This window comes from Peromyscus leucopus, chromosome X (assembly GCF_004664715.2).
Source record: "Peromyscus leucopus breed LL Stock chromosome X, UCI_PerLeu_2.1, whole genome shotgun sequence".
NCBI classification, from domain to species: Eukaryota; Metazoa; Chordata; class Mammalia; order Rodentia; family Cricetidae; genus Peromyscus; species Peromyscus leucopus.
The window spans coordinates 20,663,627-20,680,367 of NC_051083.1; the positions used below are offsets into that span (position 1 = coordinate 20,663,627).

Genomic DNA, 16,741 nt, shown 5'->3' on the forward strand with positions numbered 1-16,741 from the left:
TTTTTTTTTTTTTTTTTTTTGGTTTTTGGATTTTTTCTTTTTGAGGCAGGGTTTCTCTGTAGCGTTGGAGCCTGTCCTGGAACTCATTCTGTAGACCAGGCTGGCCTCGAACTCACACAGATCCACCTGTCTCTGCCTCCTGGGTGCTGGGATTAAAGGTGCACGCCAACACCGCCGGCACAGAACTGAATCTTCCACATCCTGATGGGAGGTGAATGGTAGTGTCACGTTGGAAACAGTTTATTAAAGACACACAAGCAAAATAGAAGAGGATCCAGAAATAAATCCACGCACCTAATCTTTGACAAAGCTGTCAAAATATACACTGGGGAAAAGCCAGCCTTTTCAAAATATGGTGCTGATGGTAGCCTGCAGAAGAACGAAACAAGATCCATCATCTCTCCCCTGCACAAAAATTAATTCAAGCTGGGCAGTGGTGGCGCACGCCTTTAATCCCAGCACTCAGGAGGCAGAGACAGTCAAATCTCTGTGAGTTCAAGGCCAGCCTGGGCTACAGAGTGAGTTCCAGGAAAGTCGCAAAGCTACACAGAGAAACCCTGTCTCCAAAAATCAAAAAAAAAAAAAAAAAAAAACCAGAAAGAAACATGGGGGAAACACTTAAAGTACAGGCATAGACAAGGACCTTCAGGAAAGGTCCTAGAGCACAGGAAAGATCCAGGACAGGCTCTAAAACTACACAGAGAAACCCTGTCTCAAAAAACAAAAGAGAGAGAGAGACAGAGAGAGAGAATGAAAATCAATGAATTTAAAAAGTGAACTTAATATGTACGTCAGAGCCGGAGAGATGGCTCAGCAGTTAAGAGTACTTGCTGCTTTTGCAGAGGACCCAAGTTCAGTTCCCAGCACCCACACAGTGGCTCACAAACAACTGCCTATAATTTCAGTTCCATGGGATCTGACACCCTTTTCTGGCCTCTGTGGACATCAAGCCATGCATATAGTACACAGACATATGTGCAGGCAAAATAATAATAAAGTTTTTTTTTAATGAACATTAAACGAACCAAGTTTAGCAGTTTCTTACAATGTTAATCATATGCTTACCATAGATTCCAGCAATCCAAGTCTAGGTAGTAATGCCAAAGAAATGAATGAACACAGTCTCACACAAGTTCTTATAGCAGCTTTATTCATAACTTCCTCCTCAACTGTAAAGAATGTCTTCCAACTTGGGATTGAATAAGCAGCAGTACATCCACACAATGGAGTATGAAATAGAAGTCAGAACTATTGATACACCCAGTAATACGGATCTCAAATCTAAAATTCACAGCAAGTTATACTCACAAGTTACATACTGTTAAATTCCACTTACAACTCTTTTCAAGAGATAAAGCAGATGGTGAAAGCACACGTCAGTGATTGCCATGGGCTGGGTCTAGAGAACTGGATTTGACTATCACAGCATGAGATGGCTGGGGAGGCTAACAGAATCTTTCTGCTCTTGTGTTCACGGTTACTCCTCTTTATTTATCCAGTTATCAGTGCTGATGCAACTGTATTTTACTCGAATGTAAAGTTTCAAAGTACAAAGCTAAAAGCTTAATGGCATAAAGTAAGCCCCTGTGTGACTTATGACATCCATTCTAAGGAACAGTATCTGAGCATGGGGGCAGGCTATATTACAAGGAGACATGGTAAGTTTGGGGGGAACGCCACAACAATTCTGTATACTTTTTTTCTGTTATTGTTGGTTTTTGTTTGTTTGTTTTCCAAGACATGGTTTCTCTATGTAACAGTTCTGGCTGTCCAGGAACTCATTTTGTAGACCAGGCTGGCCTTGAACTCAGAGATCCACCTGCCTCTGCCTCCCAAGTGCTGAGATCAGAGGCATGTACCACCACTGCCTGACTAAAAATTCTGTATCTTGATAATGGTGGCAGACCACCCCTATTAACAAGTATCCAAACTTATAGAACTTAAGATTATAAAGGGTGAAATTTATTGTAGAAAAATTATTTTTTAAAGTGAGACTAAAGATCCAAGAAATTGCTTTAAGAGTTAAGACACAACCAGGCATGATGGCAAACCCCTGTAAACCCAGCACTTGGGAAGCTGACCAGAAGGCTCTGGAGTTTAAGACCATCCTGGGTTACATGGGGAAAACCCTCTGCATGCATGTACACACACACACACACACACACACACACACACACACACACACACACACACTCCCATAAGATACAACAGAGTTAGAATATCGTTATTTTGGTTTGCTTTGAGACAGTCTCTTACTCTGCAGTCCAGGCTGGACTCAGACTCACAGCCATCTTCCTGCCTCAGCATCCTCAGTGTTGGGATTACTGGTGTGAGCCACCCACCTGGTCAGAGTCCAAAATTCTTATCCTGGCACGATTATTTTAGTTCTATTTTATTTTGGATAGATTGTGTTCCCAAGGGTCTAGATGCTTTTATTTCTAATATATTATTATCTACCAAAACTTCAATGAAATCAGTAAACTAAGTTGAACACCATTTAAAGAGACTTGGAAAGCAGTTTTCATAAAATGTTACCAGTTTTTAAAAGCAGAGTAGAAGTTTTGACAACAGACAATACCACAGAGTAGATGCCTGACCAGTGTTCCTATGTTGAGAAGGCAATATAATACAGCAGAAAAGGTTAGCACAGGATTTTAATTACACTCCTTTTAAACCCAGCACACCGCCATTTAATGTTGGTGTGAGCACATGCAGTCAGCTTTCTGAGCCTTATCCCTTCCTGGTAGGGATGCGCTGCAAGTTAAAGGAGCTAACTGATTCTCAGAGACTGGTAGTTTATGCTCAGCCAGTATCTAACTCTGAAAAACATGGGTAAGGGCTGCATTCCCTGAACATCCTGCAGCCAATGGCTTTCCAACTCACTATGATAGGGTATCTATACCCCTTCTAGAATCTTCAACCCTTTTCCCTATCCCCAGACACTTCCAGAATCATAGAAGACTCACCACTGTGCTTCTCTACTCCTACGCTACCCAGATGAGGACCTACCTATTAATTTGGAAAATGCGTAGCCAAGAGCCTTAGGGATGCCTAGGCACTGAGATCTTGTGGGGTGATAAAAACAGAAAGGATCACCCATCCGGGGACAACCCACCACCACCACCGCCACCACCAGGTTTCTCAGCAGTCCATCCTTTAGAAGATTGACCTTCCCTAAGAGGTCAACCCTTATCAGCCTAACCCACAGGGTAGGACACAGGAACTGAGAGTACAGGTTACATTGCTAACACTTGGACTTTGCTTATTTGTATTTTTTAATAATTACAGTTTCATTTATTTATTTATTATTTGTTTTTCGAGACAGAGTTTCTCCCTGTAGTCCTGGACCAGGCTAACCTAGAACTCAGAGATCCGCCTGCCTCTGCCTCCTGAGTGCTGGGATTAAAGGCGTGCGCCACCACTGCCCGGACTCTTACTTGTTTTGGGTTGTTTGCTTTATTGAGAAAGGGTCTTGCCAGATAGTCCAGGCTGTCCTGTAACTTGCAATTCTCCTAGTTCCAGTCTCCCAAGTGTCAGGATTTCAGGTATGTAGCTACCATGCCAAGACTCTGCGGATATTTTACCTTGTAAAACACAGTGGGAGCTGGGAGTGGTGACAGAAGCATGTAATCCACTACTCGGGAGGGAGGCTGAGTAAGCAAAGTGGGATCCAAAGCAAGGCTCTTTCTCCAATGACAATAAGAGATGGTGATAACGATAATAATAATACAGCTTGGCAATAGATTGTTTGTCTAACATGTGTGACGACCTATTAGGTTCAATCCTTGGCACCACAAAAACAAACAAAAAGTCATTTTCCAAGACAGCAAGAATTAAATAGTGGGTATTGGGGATTGGCAGTTCCAGACCTTTAAGACTCTTAACTGAGGAGAATGGAGGGCACTGTGGCACAAGATACATGGTGTGGGAGGTGTTCTTCTACTATGTAGGTACATCAGGGAGAATGGAACGACACCTGTCGTCTCCCATCCCGTAGGAAACAGTGTTTGCAGTGTGAGGGGAAGATCAGCTCATCAGTCTCCAGCGGTGTCGTCGCTGTTGCCAGAGAGGTCGAGGATTGACATCATGGAATCCGACAACTTATTGGCGATTTTATCTGCAGATGGAGAAAACCAGGCAATCTTTGGGTGGCTGGCTTGGCCAACAGAAGGCCTGCCACAGCCAGCTGATCACTAGCTTGGCCTATCCCAACCTTCCCACAGGCTCAGTTACCATCTACTCATTCAGCAAAACTGATGGGCCATTCAAACTGTCACTCAACCTCACAGGTAGACCCATTCACTGTGAAGTGATCACCCCAGCATAGCTTCAACTCAGGGTTTCAGACTCACAGGATTTCAAGTATTTTTGTGTCTAAGTACCAAAATAGTAACTTCCTCCTACTGTGTGAACTTAACACTCCTCCACTACCCTACCCACCCCCAAATGAGCATTCATAGCAAAGGAGCGCCCGGCAGTACTGGCTTTGAGCCTGAATGCTTACCACTCACAGCTCTCATCCACCAGACATACATGTTCCTCAGGATTCCCTGAGACTTCTCTAGGAAGCCTCTGCTGACTCCACCTATCTCCAAGCTGGGTTAAGCTCCCTTGAAGTGCTTGCTATATGTGCCTTCAGGGTGATGATTCGACACTGTCAGTGTCTGTTCTGTCTCCTCTCTACTCCCTAACAAGACTTGGAATTTAAGGGCAATCCATCCCTGGATTCCTAGGACTCTGTAGAGCCAGAAGACGGCTATAAAATATGGCCTAGTTAAAAAGAGGAGATGTCAAAGAGTCAATCAACCCTACCAACATTTGTATTTTGTTGTTTTGAACCCGAGTTCCTTTGTGTAACACTCCTGGCTGTCCAGGAACTTGCTCTGTAGACCAGGCTGGCCTTGAACTCACAGAAACCTGCTTGCCTCTGCCTCCTGAGTGCTGGGATTAAAAACATGCATCACCACCACCACAACGTGGCTACATTTGTATTTTGTAACCACAGATACTGAAGAGTAAACATACTTACCTTTATTAATTCACTAAAAACCTGTTTTCTCGCTCCTCAGTATCCACAGAGGATAACAAACCCACGACTTTACTAAAAACAATGTAGTTTCTTCACATAACCTCCACACATCCTCCTGCACATTGAGATTTCTTATATCCAATCCAATACAAATACTGTGAAATGGCTGCCATGCTGTGTTGTTCAAGAAATGGGGACAACATAGCCTACACCTGTCTTAACTTGAAAATTTTATTAGCCAGGCATAGTGCCGCACGCCTTTAATCCTAGCGCTTGGAGGCGGATCTCTGAGTTCAAGGCCAACTTGGTCTACATAGTGAGTTCCAGGACAGAGCTACATAATGAGACCCTGTCTTGAAAAAAAACAACCAAAAAAATATTCTATGCATATATATATATATATATATATATATATGTGTGTATATATATATATATATATATATATATATATATGATTATGTATGTGCACCACCTGCATGCTAAGTGCCTGGAGAGGTCAGAAGAGGCATTGGATACCCTGAAACTGGAGTTACAGACAGTTGTGAGTCATTATGTGGGTGCTGGGAAACAAACCTGGGTCTTCTTTCTGCAAGAACAAATGCTCTTAAGAGGGAAAGAGTCATCTTCCTAGCACCTAGAGATGCAGTTGCTTTTAAATATTTATTTTCACTTGACTGAATCTGTAGGACAGAAGCCACAGATATGGAGGACCAACTATATATATTCTGAAAACCTGAATGAGTCAACTGCACAAAGGACCACCATTTATACAAAAAGAAGGAATTCTTTTGTGTCTTAATGTGGAAATATTCCATAGACACAGAATGGAGAAATTATGAAGCAAAAATTGTATGCTCAGTGACAAGCATTGGTATGAAAAAGAAGACACAGAATGTAAGACTTCTGAATACATCTGTCTTAAGAAGGGCAAGAAATTAGCTGGGCAGTGGTGGCGTACACCTTTGATTCCAACACTTGAGAGGCAGAGGCAGACAGATCGCTATGAGTTCAAAGCCAGCCTGGTCTACAGAGTAAGTTCCAGGACAGCCAGGGCTACACAGTGAAAACCCTGTCTCAAGAAAAAAAAAAGAGCAAGAAATTAACCAGCTGCCTATGGTGGGAAGCCTTAAGAGATTTGACTTTGTATCCTCTGGGATTCCAAATGCATTTCCTACTGTTACAATACAAATGAAAATACACATTCTGCCCAGCATGGTGCCAGTCCATGAACTTCCTAACCCCATCCCTCCAGGCTTTCTAAGATGCTTATTCAAGAAGACCCGAACTCTGCCTCCAATCATGCATTTTCAGAGCATAGGAATGGCCAGGTACCCCTACCTGAACGCTTCTGCAATTTTTTCTTATTCTTCAAGGCAGATGCCAGAGCCTGGCCTTGTTGAAGTGGGTCTGTCTCCAGGATCCTCTGCAACATCGGGCGGCGATCCACTGAACTGACTTCCACTATACGATTGTTTTGGGGGCAATGGTGGTCCACATTGCGTTTAGGCCACCCCATCTGTTGACGGTTTGGTTTGGTACAATACCCAGTGAGGTTTCCAATCTGGGGAGAAAAAGAATAATGATGGGGTCTTGATCTCCAAACACTCCTGCAGAGAAACTAAGGATAGGCTTGAGTAAGAAGCAATCTGGAGCCAGTGATGACTCCACCATATCCTAACTGGTGCTTAGTTAGCCTATGAGACTCAATTTGTTCATGTGTCAAACAGCAGTGAACACTGGATAGCTTGCAAGGCTTTTTACAAGAATAATTTGAAAAGGAAAAGGAAGCAGTAATAGCTCACACCTGTAATCTAGCAGTCACGAGGCTGAGGCAAGATTGCCATAAGCGTAAGGTCAGTCTGGACTACATGGTTTAGTTCTAGGTTAGTTTGGGCTACAGAGTAAGATTGTCAAAAAAACAAAAACAAAAACAAAAACAAAAGGAGTCACTCCATTAGTAACAATTCATATTATGATCCTTTGTTGAAATAACCCAAGGCCTTACTCAGCTAGTATTCTTTTCCAATACAGCTAGTTTTTAACACCCACTTCATACCTGGCTATGGGGGACAATCCTGGGGACAAAGAAATAAGTCAGATTTTGTTCTACTTTCAGTAAGTAAGCAGGCTAAACCTAACTCCGAGCATGTTGTCTACCTATGGGCTACTGTAAAGGGTATCTGTGTGGCAGGTGCATGTGAGTAGTAAAAGCAAATATTAACAAAGCATTTACTATGTATCACGTACCAATCTAACATACAAAAATGCACATACCTAAGGAAATATGTATTCACATAAATATGGGTCAAACAACGATGGGCCACATTGTGACGGTGGCCTGCCACAAACATCTTAGTTTATGTAAGTACACTCTAGGATATTTCCACAATGAAGATCCTATCAAGGTAGGCATGGTAGCATACTCATAGTCTCAGCACTCAGGAGGTAGAGGCAGGGAGAACAGAAGTTCAAAGCCAATCTCAGTGACATTGAGTTTTGAAGATAGCTAGGCTACATAAGACTGTCTCAAAAATCCTAAAACACTGTACTTCTTAGAACACAGCCTTGCTGTTAAGCAGCACTATGTGACTATATTAACTCCTTTTGTATGTATTACTAATTTAATTCCTGTTAAGAATGCACCTGAGGCCAGGTGGGCAGTGGTGGTGCACGCCTTTAATCTCAGCACTTGGGAGACAGAGCCAGGCAGACCTCTGTGAGTTCGAGGCCAGCCTGGTCTACAGAGTGAGATCCAAGACAGGAACCAAAACTACACAGAGAAACCCTGTCTGGGGGTGGGGGTGGGGATGCACCTGAAGTCACAGAGCTAGCAAGTAAGCAGCGGGGTAAATTAAGACCCCAATAGCCTGGCTCTATAGCTTGTGAGTATAACCACCCACTGCCCTATAGTAAAGTAAGACGGGGTGGTTTGAGCCAAGCTACTAAGGTTGGTGATGGAGATAGCATTCACTACACAATATGCCCATATAGTACTTCTTGGGAGTTGTGTAACAAGGTGGCCTGCTGAGGGCCCTGGATTGAGTCTGGAATTTGTAGTACAAAAATGGGGGACTACTGTCAGTTTCTAAGAAATACACTATGTCCAGGGACTTATGGCTCAGTGAACAGCATCATTTGGGAAGGTAGCCTTAACCAGACAAGTTTATAGATTTTTTTTCTTTAGGCAACAGGAAACTTCTAGAAGTATGTGAAGATGGGAAGAGTGTGACTCCTGCCACTGCACAAGTTCAGACCTTACCTTCTACTATGTATTGACTAAAGGTGACTTTCCTCCCTGGCCAACCTGAGCCCGTTTCTTTCTGAATGACTATTCTCATTAGCATGGCAACAAGACATTTTTGTTCATAAATCTTTCTAGATATTATATCACCATGAAAAAGAAAGGACAGCTCTTGAAGTAAGTAATCATGTGACACGATCTCTAAACCAATTTTAAGTGAGATGAGCCCGGAACAATAGGAAAGCATCCTCTATTTTAACTAGTCACTTGGGGCTGGTTATGGCTCAGTGGTAAAGGACCTGCCCAGCTCTTATGCCGGTGCCCAGAGAACTCAGCCTTCAAGATGCAGCTTAACGGTTCCCTAGCGCCTAACCAGTAGTCTAGTTAAGGGCCCTTAGATCCAGGCTGTTCCTTACTATCACCCGCCCCTAGTCACTCCTCCTCTGAGTCTGAAATGAAAACTCTGGAGGACAGAGACAGGGCGACTGAAAAAAAAGATGGTGGGAAAACAGTCAGTCATACGATGCCATGAAGATCTTGTACAGCAAGCCATGGAGAAGTGGTTAAGAGGGAAAGTGACGGGGTCCCACTAGGTTATTAGGAACCACAGAATACCCAGGCATGATGGCGCATGCCTGTAATCTCAGCACTGGGCAGGTGGAAGGCAGGAGGATTGGGTGTTCAAAGCCAGCCTTGGCTACATGAGACCCTGTCTCAAACAGCAACAAAAGAAATCATGAAGCATATATCCAGGTAAGTTGAAGACTAGAAGCATACTCTAGGATTACAGGAATCACAGAGATGAGAAATTTCGACCATGTCTCAAGAAATATGGTAAGGAATAGCTATGGGATTTGGTGACTAACAGCATATGAGGTCCTGGATACTAGTCACGGAAGGGAGAATCATCTGCTAACTGAATAACTGGGTGGCCAAGATGGTGACACCTGTTCTATGGACTGGAACCAGGGCTGCGAAAGCTGCTTGAAAGAGCTCCTTAGACATGTCATTGTCTGACAAAGAACACACCAGGTCAAGCATGCACAAGTCCACAGGAAGTGTGTGAGCAACTCAGACCTCAATTCCCCCTGAGCCACATGTGAAAGGAACTGACTGCTTCCCAGAACCCTGTGCAGGAGACAACTGTCATGAGGATGTGGAGAGGTACCTTATATACGGTGGTTTTATCTTCAATGGCATCTGCTATTTTCACCAGCGGAGAATGGAGCCACTTGACCTCCATTTCTTGTGGGTCCATGTCACCCAAAAGCTCATCGGATTCTCCCACGGCCAAGCCTTAAACGCAAACACCATTGTTAGGATCCTGGCTGCCCCTTTGCTGCCAGCCCGCTGATCAGGCCTCTGCTGATCGGCAAAAAGGACATGAAGGGAGTGGGGGTGAGTGAGGCTGTTTCTGCTGAGAGGATACATAACAAAGATTTAAAAGCAGGAATACTAATCCAGGTGGTGCATACCTGAAATCCCAGCACTTGGGAGGGTAAAACAGGAGGATCACGAGTTCAAGGCCAGCCTGGGCTGTATGTAGAGACCCTGTCTCAAAAGAAAAACAAAACAAAAGCACGAATATTATAGGCCAATCGCCTGCTGGGAGTTAGCCTTGAGGTTTCAGCTTGCTCATGTGAGAAAAGGGAATTCCACAACTCTTATTCATAGGATTAAGGTAAAACCCAGCAGAGGACACCTACTGTATGTACTCTGGCTCAAATGTGATGAAGAGAGCCATGAGGATTCCCTTCCTAGGACAGGCCTCTCTTCTCCTCCCTCCTGCCCCTTGCCCTCAGACATGCCCATTGCTTTGTGCCACATTACCCTCATATTTACATCTATCAACTCTATCCCACCCATTTCACCCAATGTCCTAATTTCTATTCACTCTTCAAGATCCAACACTAGGACCAACTCCTCCAAATGCTTTTTACCCCTCTCCCCTTCCCCGCCCTCATCTCAACTCCCTGTAGTGATGACACTCCTCTTGTCCTTACAAATCCAGCCAGGGTCGAGCATCACCATTAGAACAAGAGTTCAAATCCCTCTCAACTGCCCACTTGACAGAATCAGAAATTAAATTCAACAAGAAGGCTGACTTGCCTGAAGCCACACGTGGAATAAACTAGAAATCAGGCAAGTCTTCTTGTCCTCTTTTGTAATCCAGGACTTTAGAGGACCCAGAGAAGAAAATGAATGGCCTTCAAGAAAAACAGAAACAAGACTCTGGGCCAAACAGAGCTTTCTCAGCTGTTCCCAAGTGTATGACCAGAGAGCCCTGGGCAGAGTAGAGAATGAAGTAGGAACCACAGGCCAAGGCTACAAATAGTATCTAAGAGCAGAAGCCTACTCACCAGTTTTAGCAAGTCCTACCTCCATATACCCCAGACAGCATCTACAGAGCATAGATTTACTATATGCTAGGCTCTACTCCTCTATATCTTTTACTCCTTTTGGGGTGCTGAGAGTCAAACCAGGGCCTTGTGAATGCTATGAATGAGCTCTACCACTGACCTATACCCCGGTCCTCTTTTACAAATTCAGTAAATCTACACGATACCCTTATGGAGTGAGGCTACTGTTCTTACTTTACAAAAGATATCACTGAGACAGGGTAAAGTGAACAGACTTGTTTAGTATCATACAGCTAATGAGAAACAAAACTTAGATTTATTTAATTGCAGGCAGCTCATATCTTTTATCCACTCAGCTATTTCACTAGCCAATGGTGATAAGAAAGTCTAAGAATGCTGAGAAGATCCTAGGGTAGCCAGATATGGTGGCATATACTAATACTCAAGAACCTGATGGGACAGAATTACCTAAGTTCAAAGCCAGCCTAGGCTATACAGTGAGCACCAGGTCAATCAAGGCTACATAGTAAAATCCTGTCTAAAAAAGCCTAGAGCACCTGTAGGTGTAGTTCAGTGGTAGCGTGCCTGTCTAGCCTACACAAGGCCCTGGGTTTAATCCTCAACATTGCTTTTTTTTTAAGCCTAAGGCAATAGGAAGGAGGAGAATAGGGAGAAGGAGCATTTGGTCATTTGATTTGGCTGGAATTTCAGACCCATGCAAACATACACACCTAAGAAGGAATTTTTGAGCCTTTAATCCAGCAATCAGGAGGTACAGGTAGTCAGATCACTGAGTTCATGGCCAGCCTGGTCTGCATAATGAGTTATAGTCAGCCAAGGGCTACATAGTGAGACCCTGTCTCAAAAACACGTCCCTCCACACATACAAAGGGCTTTTTTTTTTTTGGTTTTTCGAGACAGGGTTTCTCTGTGTAGCTTTGGAGCCTATCCTGGAACTCACTCTGTAGCCCAGACTAGCCTTGAACTCACAAAGATCCGCCTGACTCTGCCTCCAAAGTGCTGGGATTAAAGGTGTGCGCCACAACCACCCAGCTTAAAGGGATATTTCAACCTAGAAGAAAGAAATGGAGTCTCATGCGGCCCATGGTAACACACGCCTTTAATCTCAGCACTCAGGAGGTGGAGCCAGGTGGATCTCTGTGAGTTCAAGGCCAGCCTGGTCTACAAGAGCGAGCTCCAGGACAGGCACCAAAACTACACAGAGAAACCCTGTCTCGAAAAACCAAAAAAAAAGAAAGAAAGAAAGAAAGAAATGGAGTCTCACTTGCAAAGAACCTAAAGGGGTGCCAATCTACCAAATGTTTATCACCACCCCTACCCTCATAGCTCAAACTAGAATGTTCTACCTTGCAAGACAGTGAATAAAATTTAACACCAAGCCCCAAGTAGCCCCAGGGAAGGAGAGATCACATGTGTAATCTGACATGGGGTGTGGGTCTAATAGAACAAAACTAGTCCGCCCCCCCCCCATCCACACTTACATTCCATGGTGTCTTCATTGGCATGTTCAGTATCTTCGATATCAAAGACCTCAGTCATCTCCTTAACAATCTCGGCACTGAGATGGGTGGGCAGAGTGTGAGTAGGTGGTGGTGGGGTATAGAAGCTGATCTTCCCACTATATTGGGAGAGAAGGGGAGGTCAGTGGTGATGGTCGCTGAGAACAAATAACCTATCAAAAGAGGACATGGGATGAGAAATCCACGCAATGGCTTTCCGAACAATGTGTTGAACTGCTCCATAACCACTAGGCACAGAGTACCAAGAAAGGCATGACCAGCTCTTCAGCTGTCCCCTACCTTGGGACCCAGAAATTCAGGCTATCCCACTGGCATCAGTGAACACCACCTCTTCCTCTACCCCTTCCTCACCTCACCCAGTCAGCCAGGACAGCTTTGGCAGCCTGCTCTTGACTATATACACCTCCCTTCTTCTTCTTTCCCAAGCGGTGGGCCACTGCAGTCAAAAAGTGCTCAGTAGTCTGGAATCCAGAGACACCATAGTAGTTGGAAATCTAGCAAAATTGAAGGAGAAAAGTCATGAGAACAAGTGAAGGGCCTCTGAGGTATCGGGATAAGGCATCCACTGAGGCCCCTGCTCCATACCTCCTCCAGGTTGCAGCGCTGAAGGATGGTCTCCACCGGGGTCACAGGATCTGCCAGCTTCTGCACATGGACGCAATTACGCAGGATGGTGCCCACCTCTGAATTGGGTCCTGGGACAATGCCTGGAGCATCTAGCAGCCTGATGAACTTGTCTAAGTAGACCTCCTGCATGAATCTGGAGAGAGAAAAACAAGGCCCAGCTGTACCCGAGAGCTAGTCACAAATGTTGGGCCTGGAGAGGATGGAGAGAGGTAAAAGAAGAGAGGGAAGGTATAATTCAGATGAAGTGGAGAAATACAGGACCAGGGGGATCTGAGGTGCTATAGAGCCAGTCTCTTTCACTGGGGACTTAGGAGCTCAGGCAAGTTTCTGACTCTCTGGGCCTCAGTTGCTTCAATATTTGCAGTTGTTATAAAAGACCCAGCAGCCAACACCTGGGATGGGCTAGGTAAATGAGGGCTATTAGTAGGATTCCTAAACCCACGGTATGAAGCAGAGGATGGTCCACAATTGGGAAAGGGGCAGGGGCTGAAGGCACATGAGCTGTGATGGAATGGTAATGTCAAGGTTTTGTGAAGCAGGGAAGTGGGCAGATCTTACTTTGTGACACCAGGAACAGCTCCCACACTACACGCACGGCTGCGCTTCAGGCTATTGATCAGACTGCTCTTTCCCACATTGGGAAGGCCTGCGAAGTAGGAACAGAATACTCAGGGCAGGAAGTGCTCACAGGAATTCAGGCCAGCTTGCTTAAGAAAGGGCCTGGCAGAGGCAGTAACCAGGTCAGGGACAAGCCAAAAGTAGAGTCTGGCCTCCTGTCTCCCCATCCCAGACCCTGGCCAAGCCTCTACAGGGTGTTTCTAGTTCTCTCCTCCTCTTCTGGCATTCTAGGCACACAGGGCCCTCTCTCTAGATGTGCAGTCTACCTCCCACCACAACCAGCCTGGAGAGGTGCTCCATATAAGGAAGGCCTCATAGACATGACCCAACGGAAGGTGGAGTCTAGTGTTGAAACAGACCACCTGTTCTGACATGCAATTCCCCCGGGGAGAAGGGACTACTCTCCAGATGCCCCCTCTCTACACAGCTGTCTTGGCCTGGGGAATCTTTGTAGTTGAACACCTGTGCACCACTCTCAGGCTAGGGCTGTCGTTGTGAGTTTCTCTCTTCCTGGATGTCATTCTTACTGTCCTCTATGTGCACTAAAGTATACCAGAACGTGCAACTCTCTCATATGTGTGCCTGGGAAGATCTGGGTACTTACCTGGAAGTCTATATACCTCTATGTGTCTCTTGGTCATTTTCATTTCAAATGTGATTGATTTTCCCTTTTTTTTTTTTTTGTTTTTTGGTTTTTCGAGACAGGATTTCTCCGTGTAGTTTTGGTTCCTGTCCTAGAGCTCACTCTGTAGACCAGGCTGGCCTCGAACTCACAGAGATCTGTCTGCCTATGCTTCCCAAGAGCTGGGATTAAAGGCGTGCGCCACCGCCGCCCGGCTCCTTTTCCCTTTCACTGGACCTCTCACTGAACTGTTCTCACAGCTCTTTGTCTAGGCATCTAAAAGGCTCTTTCCCATTCTGGACACTATCTTTTCTGATCCTCTCCACCCCACCATGTCTGACCACATGGTTACTATGTTCCTTCTCTCTGGAGTTCGTCTACAGAAACATGCCCATCTGTGTTTCATTATGGCCTTGTTCTAACTGTCTTTAATTCTCTCTATGCAAACGTTTTTGTCTCCTTACAGACATGTCCTCTCCATGATTCTAGGTTGCATCGGACGGTTACAGTGTATCTGGGCACATGTCGTATCCCTGTGGCTTATTTACTCTCAGGAAACAGACAGTAGTGTGAGTATGGAAGAATCTGGTCTGGACATTTTGCCTGAGTCTGTCTGTGCCTGTAGACGTATCCCTTCCAGGCCTGTACATGACTCCATGCATAGGGATTTACATGTTCTTGAGGATCTGTGTGTGGGGGCCTATGTTATATGTTCCTTTGTGTCATAACTATCTCTTCCTTTCAAACTGGCGGCATTCCTGTAATGTTTATTTGATATGCGTATCTACACAAGTACATATCCCCAGTGTCTGTTCTTTTTTTTAAATAATTTATTTTTATTTTATGTGCATTGGTGTTTTGCCTGCATATACACACACACACACATATATATATATATATCTGTGTGAAGTGTCAGATCCCCTAGAACTGGAGTTACAGACAATTGTGAGTTGTCATGTGGGTGATGGGAATTGAGCCCAGGTCCTCTGGAACCTGGTTCATCTCTCCAGGCCCATGTCTGTTCTTCTTTACCATGCGTTCTACAGGTCTCTGTACACACTTTGTTTCCTGTTATTTTTAACACCGGGGACTGAACCCAGGGTCTCACACATACTAGGGAAACCTTCCACCACTGAGGAACAATCTCAGCTTCTTTTGCTTTTTTATGAATCAAGGTCTCACTAAGTTACTTAAAGGTGGCCTTGAACTCAAACTTTCCATCTAACAAAGCAGCTAGCATTACAGGTCTGGCCACATAATTGTTTTTAATGTCCCTCCTGGCATTTCTCTGGGGTGATATATCCTTCACTCTCTTTATGACTGTCACTTCAATTTGTCTTTTTCATTCCCCATCCACTTTGTAATCTGGCCTCCCTGTTCTTTTGGCGTGCCGTCTTTTCAAGTGTATGGTGTATAACTACACATTTTCTGTCTGGTTCTCTTCAGTATCTCAAGCTGAGACTCTTGCCTTCCCTGATGATCTTTGCCTGCCTCTCAATTGCCCCAATCCCCTTTCATCCCCTTCTACAGTACTGTGGGTTTCAGAAGGACCCCCACTTAAGCCTCTGCTCCACCTTATTTCCTTTGGTGGGTCTCACTGTTCTCATCTGTAAGAGGTGGGTGGACCACACTTTCCTCCCATAGCTCTGACAGACTGTAGTGTTTTCGGATCTTATTTGGTTCTAACGGTGGTGAATCTGAATATGCCTTCCCACGCCCACTAGCCAAACTGCAAATTGCAAAGCCACTCCTGAACCCCTCTTCTCTTCCCCAAAGAAACAGCACAAAATTCCAAACCCTGTCCCTCCTTCCTTGCCCAAGGAAGGAGTGTGCCCCATGCTAATTTGCGCAGCCTTACCGACAACCCCCACTCGAATGTGGGTACGCACTTCCCCCAGGCGGCAATAGTTCCCCAGGACCCTCATGAGGTTTTCAGCTCCAAAACAGGCTTTGCTTTTCAACAGTGACTCAGAAGCCTGGTCCACTGGAACTTTACACCGAGTCTGAAAATGAGGTGTATTACAAAATGGGCATCAGGTGGGAGACAGACTCTATGCTCAAATTGCCAGCCTGCAGTGGAATATTCAGAACCACTCTGGGATCACGAATCAGCAACTACATTCCAGCTCTTCCTTGCTTCTAGTTGGTGTGTTTTTTTTTTTTTTTGTTTGTTTGTTTGTTTTTTGAGACAGGGTTTCTCTATGTAGCCTTGGCTGTCCTGGAACTCGCTCTGTAGATCAGGCTGGCCTGGGACTCAGAGAGATCCATCTGCTTCTGTCGCCCCCCCCAAGTGCTGGGATTAAGTTGTTGTGTCTTTATTTCTCCAATTTTCTCTGTTCCTTCTCCTGCCTCAACATACATGACTTTTGCCTCCCATAGCAGAAACATGAAGACATCCTAGCTTGAGGCAAGCTAGGTTTCATTTCTAGCGCTCTCATTCCCAGGACTATGAGGAAAAGCCTGCTTTCCTTCCCAGGGCCTTTGTGTCTCATACGCCCAAAAGGAAAGCCTGCCTCTCCACCTGTGCAGAGGCCTGGCCCAAAGTTGATCTTTTCTTGACCTCTCACACAGGACAAGAGCATCCCAACCTCCCTACTTTTATTGTTGATGGGGGAAGGGTGGAGCCACAAAATTTTGTTAGACATACTATGTTGGCAAGAGTGTAGGGAAAGAGGCCCTCTTCACACATCCATCTACCCAAGT

At 44.9% G+C, this 16,741-nt stretch overlaps 1 protein-coding gene across 1 annotated transcript in view; it reads right to left on the reverse strand.

Moving 5' to 3' along the window:
* Window positions 1-1,129: 1,129 nt before the first annotated feature.
* Window positions 1,130-16,741, reverse strand: part of Gnl3l (G protein nucleolar 3 like) — a 32,212-nt gene continuing 16,600 nt past the window's right edge. Inside the window, exons 9-16 of the mRNA XM_028883466.2 lie at window positions 15,897-16,041; window positions 13,357-13,444; window positions 12,757-12,931; window positions 12,523-12,665; window positions 12,133-12,269; window positions 9,439-9,566; window positions 6,368-6,590; window positions 1,130-4,117 (exon numbers count right to left, since the gene is read on the reverse strand). Of these exons, the coding sequence (XP_028739299.1) occupies window positions 4,035-4,117; window positions 6,368-6,590; window positions 9,439-9,566; window positions 12,133-12,269; window positions 12,523-12,665; window positions 12,757-12,931; window positions 13,357-13,444; window positions 15,897-16,041 (1,122 nt within the window). The 3' untranslated portion in view covers window positions 1,130-4,034. The remainder of the gene's footprint in view (window positions 4,118-6,367; window positions 6,591-9,438; window positions 9,567-12,132; window positions 12,270-12,522; window positions 12,666-12,756; window positions 12,932-13,356; window positions 13,445-15,896; window positions 16,042-16,741) is intronic.